This window comes from Dasypus novemcinctus, chromosome 1, assembly GCF_030445035.2.
Source record: "Dasypus novemcinctus isolate mDasNov1 chromosome 1, mDasNov1.1.hap2, whole genome shotgun sequence".
In the NCBI taxonomy this organism is placed as follows: Eukaryota; Metazoa; Chordata; class Mammalia; order Cingulata; family Dasypodidae; genus Dasypus; species Dasypus novemcinctus.
In genome coordinates this window covers 176654130-176666844 of record NC_080673.1, presented here as the reverse complement: position 1 = coordinate 176666844, position 12715 = coordinate 176654130, and the positions used below count along the sequence as shown (strand labels likewise).

The following is a 12715-nucleotide window of genomic DNA, read 5'->3' as shown; positions in this document are numbered from 1 at the left end:
TGATTCTATGATAAATCAGAACATACTTTAGAATTCTTAGCCCCTTTTATGTGGCCATGAACCACACTTAGGTTACTATAAATTTCTTCTCCTTCCCCAAAGAGGGCATTGAGTAGATCACAAACTGCTTGTCTAAGACAGCGCTTCCCAGCCCGCTCCTCACCACCTCTGTGATCTGTTACATGCTTGCCTTTCTAGCCTTCTTAATTCCCCCAGGAGCCCAGGCAGAAGGCAGGGTTCTTTCCGTTATTTATATAAAAAAGACAACCCTAAACTGGTGGATATCTCTTAAAACTCATCCCCATAGTACTATTTACTACTATAATAATGTTCCATATAAAAATGTTTTGGCTAACCTACATTTATTTAATGATTTCCTCACAGCCCTATCAGGCAAAAATAAATACTTTTTTCATACTTATTTTTAAATGAAGCATTTGATTCAATCTTTTAAGTAAAAGAGATATTTCCATTTGGACGATGAAAATAAAAGAAATGCTAAAATATTTATTGGAAAACACTTGGCACTTATCGTTCATTTTTCTTATTCTTCCCTTTTAAGAACCTTTTCATAGTCCAGCAAGTTGTATCAAATTTTGCATGTGCTGATGGACAAGGCAGCGTATTTCAGGAAGTCAGGAAGTAAAAAAAGAAAGATGAATACCTTATGAAGAAAAAAAAGAAAGTCTGCCTACATGTTTTTCTCCACAAAAGAGAAATACTGCAATTTTTCATGTGCAGAATTTTGTCAAGTATTGTTAAGAATGTGTCAGTTGATTCGGAATAACCAATTTAAGGAAAGGATTTGTCTGAGAAGTCTACACGTTGACTAACCACCCATTTATCTCATGGGGTCAGTGAATTCACTAATTTGTATATTAAACAAATAAACGAAGGGTTCGTATAGCTGTAGGTATCTAAGCTCTAAAGAAACACTAAAACAGACAAGCAAACAAAAAATCAAAGACAAACTCAGCAAAAATGTTTTAAAACTAAATGTAACAAGTTCATGACTTCACTTATTAAGCAGAAAGTTCCTGTCTTCTCAGGCTGAGCCAAGGGCTGGAAGCAGAGTGGTCTAGGATTCTGGCAGAATGCAATAACTCAGCATATTCACAATCCTAATTGGTGCAGAACTAACTTCAAGAATCTGAACGATTTCACTGTGCTCTCCTATAATAAGGATGCCCATAAAGGCTTCTGAATTGTATAGGACAACTTCTGGAAACATTAAATGCCCTCTATAAAATCTGTGCTTTCCTTGTTATTTCTAATGACTCTCTGCCGTATTGTCTGTCACTTCTTGTTGTGGTCATTGTGACAATATCTAGCAGCATTTTCCCACCACCCACCAGGCTATCCTTACTCAGAAGGGATATACTCCATTTATTGAGAGAAACTGACTTCTTAAATTAGTGTATAATTTCCCCTACTTTAGGAAATTTATCATTTTGGGGAAATTGCACCATTCTTTTCACTAAGTAGTAAAATTTTGTGACATCGTGCCATCTCTCCCTGTGCTACCCAGATATTTGTTTTTCCTCTTTGGGGACTGTAGCTATTTCTCAGGGATTGGGGTAATAGTAATTGACTTCTAAATATCTCAGGTGTTACATTTTAAGAAGGATCTATATTGTGGAATGGGAAAAACACCAAAGTAAAGCCAAAACACTTGTTCTTTGGCCTCATGTCTCCCATAGGCTGGACCTCTCATTGCCCTGATCCTCCATGCTCTTTGGTTGAAGTGAGGAGACAAAGGAATCAAGTATGGGAAAGTGCATCATTTGTAAATCATTCTAAACTGCTTGCTGTTATGATGGCTTAAACTGTGTACCTTAGTGAGCAAAATTAACTTTACATCTAAGAAAGAACTTTAACTCTCCAAAATGATCCAATGATTCTAGTAAACAGCATAACTAGGTAAAAATGGGGAACTCTGCAAATAATGCTAAAGCAAGAATAGGATCTGATGAATGCCATCCCCTACTTTCTGTTTTTCAAGGTTTGCTATGATTAAGTAGGGAAGAAGAAACAAAAGCCACTTAAAAAACTAGCTTTATTGTGGAAAATACTTATAAGAGAATATTACTGTATAGAAATATATAGTGATATAAAAATATAGAAATATAGAGAATATCACTGATATAGAACGTTTTACTTTTTTATTGATTTATCCAGTACCACTAAAGATTTGGTATTAGATTCTTTCTGTCTTCACTATGAGATTAAAATTTAAGGGAGTAGTTCTAAACTAAAGAATAAATGTTTTTAAGTGTTACTAAACACATTCTTAAGTAAAAGACTATGAAGGATGACAAGGTATGGAAGATCTGCCTGGATGATCCCACAAAAGTAGAATACTTTAAGAGTATATCATTTTTGAAAAGCAGAAGTAAATGTATTTGATGACTATCTAAGACCCTATCTAGCTTTTGTGTTCTCAAATGTTTATAATATATGCAAGCATAATCAAGATAATAAAATGGATAAACATGGAAAAGTACTATTTCCCTCCTACATTCCCTTAATAAATTGCATCACAATACAAATTGCATTAGTTAATCATTGGCATTTCTTTGGAGGTTTCATTTGAGTCATCCAGATTGGAAATTTTGATTGCTCGTGATGAATCTCTTATAGCCTTTCTTGATTATATTCTAAATTTGATGATAAAAACAGCAACATGTCTCAGCCAATTAGGCTTGTCAACTTCCACTGTGGTCCCCAATCAAGTGTTTGACTTTGGAAATGACAGGAGATTCTTACTGTAAGTTGTGCTTCTTGGATAGAGATGTGGCTGCCACATGTGAATGATGGCACAGAAGACAAGAAGCTTTTCATTTAAAGCTGTAAGTAGAAATCAATTTTAGCAGGAAATGTGCCAGACTATGAAGTAAAGGCAGGGGGAAAGAATGGCAGAGCATTTTATTCATAGTAGATTGGAAATTAAGTCAATTTATACAGATCTAACATTTTATGAACTATATGTAGTTCAGGTGTACAAGTTAAACACAGATAAGAGTTGGTAGAATGTTAAAATTGACTTTGGACTTTATAAGTGGTCTCTAAGTGCATCTCAAACACTGGAAAAACAAGGTGCACTGAATTTCAAAGTAGAAACACATTAATTCCTGAAAAGCAGCAACCTGTGTAAGTCATTGACTTTGTGGTAAACTGTTTAAGGTACAATGGGTAAGAAAAACCAGAGAAGTGATTTTATATGTCATTCTAGGTCACTTCTGCAGTGAATTTACAACCATATTCATGGAGTTTTTTATATTTTTCCCCCTTTATTAGAGAAGTTGTGGGCTAAAGAAGAATCATGCATAAAATATAGGATTCCCATCTACTACCCTATCACCAACACCCTCTTTGCTGTGTAACATCTGTCACAATTGATGATAGCACATTTTTATAATTGTACTATTAAATATATTCCATGGTTTATGTTAGAGATTACTGTTTGTGTAGTGTAGTTCCATGGATTTTTTAAAATTTTGTTACCATATATACAATCTAACGTTTCCCATTTTAAACATATTCAGATATACCTTTCAGGGCTGCTAATTATAATCACAATGTTGTGCTACCATCACCACTGTCCATTACCAAAACATTTCCGTCATTCCAAGTAGGAGCCCTGTATATTTTAAGCCTTAACTTCCCATTCCCTGTTGACACCCTGTTCCCTGGTAACCTATATTCTAGATTTTGACTCTGTAAGTTTGCTTATTCTAATTGTTTCAAATCAGTCAGATAGTACAATATTTGTCCTTTTGTGTCTAGTTTATTTCACTCAATGTATGTCTTCAGGGTTCATTCATATCGTTGCATGTATCAAGATTTTATTCCTTTTTATGGCTCAGTAATATTTCATTGTGTGTATTTACCACATTTTATTTATCTATTCATCAGTTGATTAATGCTCAGGTCACTTACATCTTTTGACAATTTTGAATAATGCTAGTATGAAAATTGGTGTGCAAATATCTGCTGGAGTCTCTGTTTTAATTCTTTTGTGGAAAATAATAGTGGTATTAATGGGTCATATAGTAATTCTAGACTTAGCCTTCTGAGCAACTGCTAAACTGTCTTCCACAGCAGCTGCACCATTTTATATTGCCACCAGCAGGGACTGAGTGTTCCTATTTTTCCACATCTTTTCCAACACTTGTTATTTTCTGGATTTTTAATAGCAATCATTCTAATGTGTATGAAATGGTATCCCTTTGTGGTTTTGATTTGTAAATTCCCTGATGGCTAATGATACTGAATATCTTTTCAGTTGCTTTCTGGCCTTTTGTATATCTTCTTTGGAAAGATGTCTAGTCAAGTCTTTTGCCCATATAGAGAGTCTTTTACCCCCTTTTTCAGTAAATTCCTGATTATTTCCTCATGTTCTTAATAGGCACTATCAAAGGAAAAAAGAAAACTTTGGAAGAATTAAATGGTGATTAAAAGGGTTGTTTAGAGTAAAATCTAGATCTGATCTTACACTTTGCATAGGTCAGCTTCAAAATAAAAAACACAGTACATCAAAATAGAAAATATTCCTAAAATACTCACAGTTAGCTCATTTAGAAGATTTTTATACCAACTAGATTATAAAAGTCACTCAAAAATTTGTCAATGTTTCTAAAATATAAATTAGACACAGAGGGAATTTAGTGTAAAAAAAATGAATAGGAAAGTACCTTTTCTTTTGATGATAAAATCAAAAGATTTTAGAAGTTAAATAGTGCCATATGCCATATTATATTGCATTAAATAATTACCTTTGCACTTTATGTAACTTTAAGAAAGTGAAAATTAATTCTAGTTTTCCTGTAAAGAACTCTGGCATTTCTTTTTTGAACTCTGAACACCTCAAAAAACTTCTAGGCCACAGTGGTTCAAAATTTGATAGGTTGGCAAATAATATTTCAGTTATCCGTAAGTGAAGGAAAAATGGCATGTATTATTGGACTGCCTTGATTTAGGAGATTTGGCAGGGTAAAATATAAAGTGCCCTTTGCAAATGATAGCCAAAATAAGAATAAAATGTCAAAATACAGGGAGTAAGGTGGGGGATACCAAAGCATAGTGTCTTAGTTTGACACGGGGCTGCCAAAGCAAAGTACCAGAAATGGGATCGCTTTTATAATAAAAATTTTTTATGAGAGGTAAAAGTTTACAGTTCCAAAACTGTGAAATGTCCAAATCAAGGCATCAGCAGAGATGATTTCTAACGAAAGTCAGCTACTGGTCATTCTGGGGTGCTGCTGCATGGCAAATGTGGCTGCCGATCTCTGCTGAGGTCCCTGCCTTCCCCTACAGAATCTACTGTCTCCCAGAGCTAAACCGTGGGCAACCAGGCACAGGGCTTGTGTTTTACCAGGCCTCCTCTCTTAGTCCCAGTTGCTCTGCTTTCTTCCCAAGTTCACCTGTGAGTGAACAGGCATATAGCTCCTCTCTTCAGCCTGGGCTTGTCTCTTCCCCCTTGAGCTACTCATGGCCCCAGCCTCTGGGGGCTTTGTCTTAAGCTTTGGCTGCTAGTGATCCTTGAGTCCTCTCTCACATGGCAGGATCAAAAATGGCAGATCAGAGCTCCTTTTTCCTATGTGTGTGTCTCCCTTCATATCAGATTCAGCAAAAGGGCAGAGATTCAATCTGGCCAATCCCTCATTGATGTAGTCCCATCAAAAGCAACCTAATCAAGTCAGCTAAAGGGAATCTAATGCAATCAAAAGATACCACACAGGCAGAAAGAGATTAGTTTAAGAACATTATCTTTTTGGATAGCAAAAGCACTTCAAATTGTCACAACAGTTTATAATTTAAATATATTGGGAATAATTTAAATAGTCCCATCTTCTATTTTTAACCAAATACACCTAGGATTATGTGTATGTGAATCTTACTGTTTGCAGTGGTTGTGGATGTATTTTCAGTGGTTAAAATTTTTCATTCTTTAATCCCACACCTTTCAATGAAATGATAACTGTATGTAAATTGGAGCACAGTCATATTATGTTCTTTTATACAGCAATAAAATAAACTATAAAATGTATAATACCTTAGAGGTTGGTCCCTTGAATCTGTTGAGGTAGAGCAACATTTCTCTCTCTTACTCTCAAAGAAAAACTAAATCTGTGAATAAACAAAGATTTATTTTTAATGCTGAGGTCATACATAACCATTCTCCAAAGACAGACACATGCAATGATTTTAATTGTACATACATGTAATTCTTAAATGCTTTCTTTAATCTTGATCCCTAAGAACTCTCTAGAAATGACTTAGCTCTTTAGAATTAGAACATATTTCCCATTCCACTGGCAACTCTTTTATTTAGGAGTATATGGTATTTCATCCAAAGATTAGGAAATTAACTATATTTGACTAACACATTCCATTGCACATAACATTTCCATTCAGCAAACACATTCAGAAGTATATTTTTATGTGAACACTCAGGGAATTATCTAATAGCACATATTAGGTCATTTGACATGGGGGAGGTATATGGAGTAGGATGGACTAGGTGGTTATGTTTTTATATGCACATATCCATAACCTACTTGTACTTTGCACTTTTATTTTTTAACGTGATGTAATGTGCTGTCAATTTAGGTTCTACTTCTGAGTCTTAGAAATTATTTTAAATATATGGTTTTGCATATTTGCATCCATGAATAATGTATAAGCAAGAAGGAATCAAATTGGCAGAAGTACACCATTTCTGGGATAATTTATAAGTACAGAAAATTATTTACTTGGAAATAATAATTTTATGTTAAATGTTGAAAAACAAAATTATACCCATACAAATATATATAGATATATACATCATGCTTCTATTCCAGGACATCCACATGGCCCTGTCCCATAATAAATGCATATATACTTATTTCATCTACACAGGGAAATTTGTCTATTTTCTCTTTACAATATTTGAACTTTTTGCAAAACCTTGTATTTAATATAGATGAAATAAATCTTTTCTGTGGGGTGATGAGCTGTAGGATGTTGGGAAAGAAGATAGTAAGGAAAATATATACTATTTTCCTTCAATTTCATACAAATCAGGAAAGCATGCTAGTGAAAGTATAACTTCAATGAGTTCTTCTCTTTGGATTTCAGATTCAAGACCTCTTCCAGATGTAGCCCTGACTGGGAAGTGCACCCGTGAGTGTGATGAATATGGCCACTCAGACTCCTGCTGGATGCCTGTCCGTACTTCTCCAGAGAGGAAGAAGAGCCAGCCCAAACTCTCCACTTTCATGCCTGTAGATGAACGAGGAAGCCAGGAAAATCTGGCGAATGGTGAGGCCGCCATCATGGGTGACCGCAACAGAAACCTCCTGAACAAAAAGTTGACCTCATCCTATGAGACCTTCAGCACAGCTAGTTTCAGCAAAAATGAGGAAGCCAACCCTGAGGATATTCCCCTTACAAAAACAGGGGAATACAAGCCATCTCCTGTCAATACTCTCACTAGAAGAGAAGTTTACCTGTAGGCTATAAAAGGAGCAACAGCAAAGTTCTTTTCATGAATGAGAAGGAGAATAAGGGGCAACAAACCTTACAAAGCAAAACCATTTAATCAAAAAGAGGGGGCTACCAAAGAGACAAAGCTTTGCCTGCCACTTCTGCCTCCAGATCAGGCCATTAGTGATACTGTTAGCCTGATTATAATGTACAATGTAGAAACCATCCTTGTTACTTGCATGTCTAATCCCTCACTTATTCCCAGCACCCACTCTGCCTCATCCCCACCAACCTTTCCAAAAAAAAAAATAAAAACAAAAAACAAAACCAACCCCCCCACACACAAAAAAAAAAAAAAAGGAAAGGAAAAACAAAAAAAAAGATGGTTGCAAATTCCTTCCATGGTAACAAGCCTGATTAGCAGAACACAACACACTCTCATTATCCCTAATCGAAAGCATGATTTTAGTCACTTTGATTTTGTTCGAGTGTCATCCAGCTGGTCAAAAATAGCAGGTCAGGTAAAACATATTTCAGACATACATTAAAATATGGTTTATCGCCATCAAAGACAGTTCTTCAAAAATGATAGAGTTTCTCTAAAGGTACAGTCCTTAGAAATATGAGCAGTTCCATTAAGAAGTACTTTGGGAAGATTACAGCTTTAATATTCTAACTGACTGGCAGCAAGACAATGCTCATTCAGAGATTGCTGTACCAAACTGGCATATTTTCAAGTCGGGAGTATCAAATTCAATTCCATACAGTCACTGAGTAGTCTCAATAAACACACAATCTTGATCACATGTATCAGTGCCACTACTTATGACTTGTAAAAATTACATTTTTCGTTTTCAGAACAGGACCAATATTATCAACTAACTGGAATGATTGTGTCATTAAAAGGCCAAAGATCATATTGTGGATCAGGGATATCATGAAGTAGATTTGGTCTTGAAGTGAAAATACATTAAAAAATAAAGGCAGCTGAACCCGTGCACGTGTAGAAACACTCAAATACTGGTTCTTTTTACATTGTCTCTATATGACAAAGACATGCTTCTTTCAATATGGATTTTATTTGAAAGCTCAAAACTGAAAAATGAATGAGACATATTTTTGGTATTATGGTAATAGACAATTAGTAGAGATTCAAGTTTAATTTCGGATATTATCAGGGAAGATTCTACTTTTTAAAGTTATTGCATTTGTGGGTAGTAAGGTAAGGGAAAAAAGATGCATTAGCATACAATCCTATAAATTAAGCCCACTATTATCATTTGAGAATCCAGGTTATGCTTCCTTGTCACATCACCAATTTTCAAATTGCCAATTGCATTTTCACTTGTTCAATGCATAATTTCATAAAACACAAGTACATTAATTTTGAATCCTGTGCAATATAGAACTATTTTGAGACTCACAACATTGAAACAAAATAATACCCTAATTAACTTTGTCATTAGTGTGATTTGAATATTATTTAATATAGAACTCAAAATAAATCCAAACTGAAAATGAAAGAAATGAGTTCTGGGCAGTAACATTCCTCACAGTACATACATCTCAAAGTTGGAAAATGCAATTTTATCAGTGCAATAGAAAGACACAGTGCAGATTTTGAGCCACTTGCTCTATAGAAGATGATTTAGCAATTGGGAATTGAGCTGGGACATTCAAACAAAAGTGACAATCTATGGACAAATCAGGGGATAACAGGAGAAGGGAGCAAAGGTTCCCATCACTGAATGTTTGTGACCTGGTTAAGGCATAGCCTTGATAGCTCTCTAGCAAACTGTAGAAACAATGCAGCTTTGGGTAGTTTCCTGCTTTGCAGAATTTCTTAGACTGTAATGTGAAGCAGCCTGGAATATAGGTTGGTAATTCACTATAGTTCACCAAAACGCTTATCTTTGAAAACCATTTCTCTTTTTGGTGGGGGTACGCCTTTGGGGTTATTTCCTTATGCTCTTTCTTAAATGGGCTTTTCATTTTGGTGTTAGTTTATGTATAATAGTTAGGATAAAAGAAGATATGTAATTGAAATAAAAACATTGGACTAAAGTATCAATAATTGAACATGTTTATGTTTGATTATTAATTAGACTATGAAAAGATGCAATTCTAGTACTTTGTTAGGAAACTGCATTAAAGCAGTTCTGCCTTGTATAATCTGTAAGTACCTATTAAGACAAAATACTTCTAAAGACACTTTTGAAATGTATACATATTTTTTCTTGCACGTTACAAAGGAAATATTTGATTGCATAACACAGATGTTCAACAAACTGCTTTATTTTAAAACACATTTTTCTTTTTTTCCTTTCATTAGACACTTGAAGCCACTAGATAGCTCATTTCACTCTATCTTTAAATCTTTCTGTTATCTATAAAGCTTCTACGGGTCATACCAAACCTTTGGATTAATTGGATCAACATTCATTCACTGACATTTGCACCACATGCGAGACAGCCATGCCATTGTCATTTAACCTGTGAGCCTTTCTTAGAACTAAAATGGGTGTGAAAGAATAAAATTCAGTGTACTGTAAGTATTTGCAGTAATTCTAGTAGAATTAGCTATCATAACATGTTTATTATATAATGAGATGGCATGACACAGAAATATATTTTGTGTTTGTATGACTTTTATTTTCAATAGGTTAAATCTGGTGCCACTCCATATATAGAGTGCTTTTGAAAAAAATCAATGAAAAGAAACAAAAAAATAAATAAATGAGTGAATGCAAAATAAGCAACTGTGCCTTTTATACCTGTTGTTATGGTAAAAAAACGGTTGTTGGGTTTGGACAATGAGGGGAAATGGGCTATTCCCAACTTTTTTGATCCTGTATATTTATCCATGTTTATTTTCTGAAAATAATAAATAATATATTAAAAATTTGCCTTCTTCTGGCAAACTCAGATAATAGACCAGTCTTAAATATTGTTCATTCATAAAGCAAAATTAATGCATTAATATGGGCTGCTTAAATCTGACTAGAAGGCTATTTTATTCTAATAGTAACAGAGAGATACTATCAGGGGTGAAATCAGTCCATTTTGCAAGTTAAAAATATTGATTTTAGAATTTGTATTCTTTTTTTCTTTGTTGTTTTTATTTTAGCTGCTGTTTCATTTTGGTTGTATAGTATATAAACCACACTTGTTTTCTGTACACAAGAATCTCAAATGACCTTTGCATGCATGATACATTAGGACACATTTATAAATTGAGTAACTATATAAATTTACATGTATTAAAACATCTGTAGCTTCAGTCTAGAAACTAATGCTCTTTCTGAACCTCCAGATATTATTTCTGTTTGTTTTTACTGGCCTGCTGACTGAGTTTCAGAAAACAAGGGAGGTATTATTTTTATGGTAGGAGAAACTAAGACGGTACTAAAGATGTTTGACTGAAAGGCTACCCTAGGAAGCTATCTTAGAAGGAGGTAAAATAAAACACACAGGCCAGAAGAAACTGCCAAGAATCAAAGAGCTGACATAAAATAGTCATGAGAAATCTGAAGACCTAAAATACTTTTAGGAATATGGTATCAGAGAGGTATATATGTATACATAAATATATATGCATACACACACAATGTGTCCTTGAGGAAAGAAAAAAAGAAATGAAGAAGATCATAAATATAGTAAAGCTTGCTAATTGTGACCTGGGAAGAAGAACATATAACATCTGGCAGAAGGCATCCTTTTTTTTCCAGCTACCTGGGGTTTACTTTCAGGCAACTTTTCCTACATTTTAAAGCACTTGCATTCAATGTGGTACGATCTGTTTGTAATGTTAACCATTGACTATTGTTCTGCTACTTGGATGTTGATAGTGAAGCAGAGAACAATTTATCATCGTTTATTGAGTCACTATGCACGCAACTATGCTAAACATGGCAAAATGTATTAAACACTCGTCCAACTATTTATGAAATACTTTACATAATTTAATTTGCTTTTGTACAGTTTTATGTAAATAAATTGCTTGTCATTTTTGTCTCTGCAAATTAAAATATAACATGGTCAAATGGTTTCACACTTGTAAGTCTGTTGACAGGTAATTCAGTTTTGATTGGACGAGAAGTGAATGAATGTATGTATCAGTTTGATTTAAAATGGTTCAGTTCTTGTTAGGTAAGATAGAATACGGGAGATGCTGCTGCAATAATTGTTGATTTGGGGATACTGTGCATAACTGTCCCTTACTCTGCTTTATAACGGCATGGAACTTGGATTCTTCTGTTTCATCAAATAATTCCTAAGATTTCCTAGATGGCTTTAAAACCTTAAGTTTACAGTAGGACTTAAATTAATATAGAGACTGATCTTTTCAGGGATATCTAGAGTAATTTCACCTTTATGATAAAATAATTCTAAGCCAAAATCTATCTTTATAAAGGAAATATTTATTTTTACTACAAATTAATGACAAATAGGAAAATATTCAATGAGACAAAAATCATACATACTGTATACAAAGTCAAGAAAAACATTGAAACAAAAATAGAATCTTTTAGTAACTCACTTTTTCTTTTCTTGGACTTTCTTTACTTTCAGTGTTTCTTTCAAGTATTTATTATCTTTTTATTTTTAAAAAACTATTCTATTTAATCTTTTTCAGTACATTTAAGCAAGCAACTTCTCATCTCCATTCCCTCAATCATAAAAAGAAACTTTTTTTTTTTACTTAAAAAGAAAATAAAATATTTTGAATAAATGTTAGTGGGTTGACAGAATTTTTTCTCATCTTACAAAGCTACTGCCAAAACTACCTTTCTAGAGGAATAGTCATTCTGAAGATCCTGTACCCTGAAGTTTGTCTGCGATTGTTTCCATGTCTTGGATAAAAATTTTAAATACTTTATCTAGCACAGCATATACTTTCTTGAATCAGATATCTTTTTAAATGGGATTTGATGGGCAGTCTTCCTTCTTTAAAGAAAGACTTAAGGGTCAAGTAGGGTGAAGAAGTCTGCCTCAAGTCACAGTGAGATGAAGATGACATGGCCTTTCATGTCAGCTTTCCATTTACCAATGGTGATACTCAAACATCAGTACATAAAAGCCATTGTTAGTATAAAAAATGAAATCATGTACTTTTCTCTTAAACTCTCAATGTTCCATGTTGTTTATCTTTTTTCCAAACATACATTTCTCTTTACCCTCTGTTTTAGTTTCCTGTGACTATTCAAGCAAATGCCATGCCAAAGGGTTGCTGTAAACAATGAGA

The 12715-nt window shown here is 34.0% G+C and overlaps 1 protein-coding gene across 7 annotated transcripts in view; it reads left to right on the top strand.

The window, feature by feature from the left end:
• The window catches only part of PCDH7 (protocadherin 7), a 440575-nt gene extending 429062 nt beyond the window's left edge, over positions 1–11513 (top strand). For 6 of the 7 annotated variants that reach the window (XM_012526968.3, XM_058300022.1, XM_058300016.1 and 3 more), the window contains one exon: positions 7123–11513. In XM_012526968.3, coding sequence (XP_012382422.1) covers positions 7123–7146 — 24 coding nt within the window. In that variant the 3' untranslated portion in view covers positions 7147–11513. The remainder of the gene's footprint in view (positions 1–7122) is intronic. The other variant, XM_071217122.1, reaches the window with a different exon arrangement.
• Positions 11514–12715: the final 1202 nt, after the last annotated feature.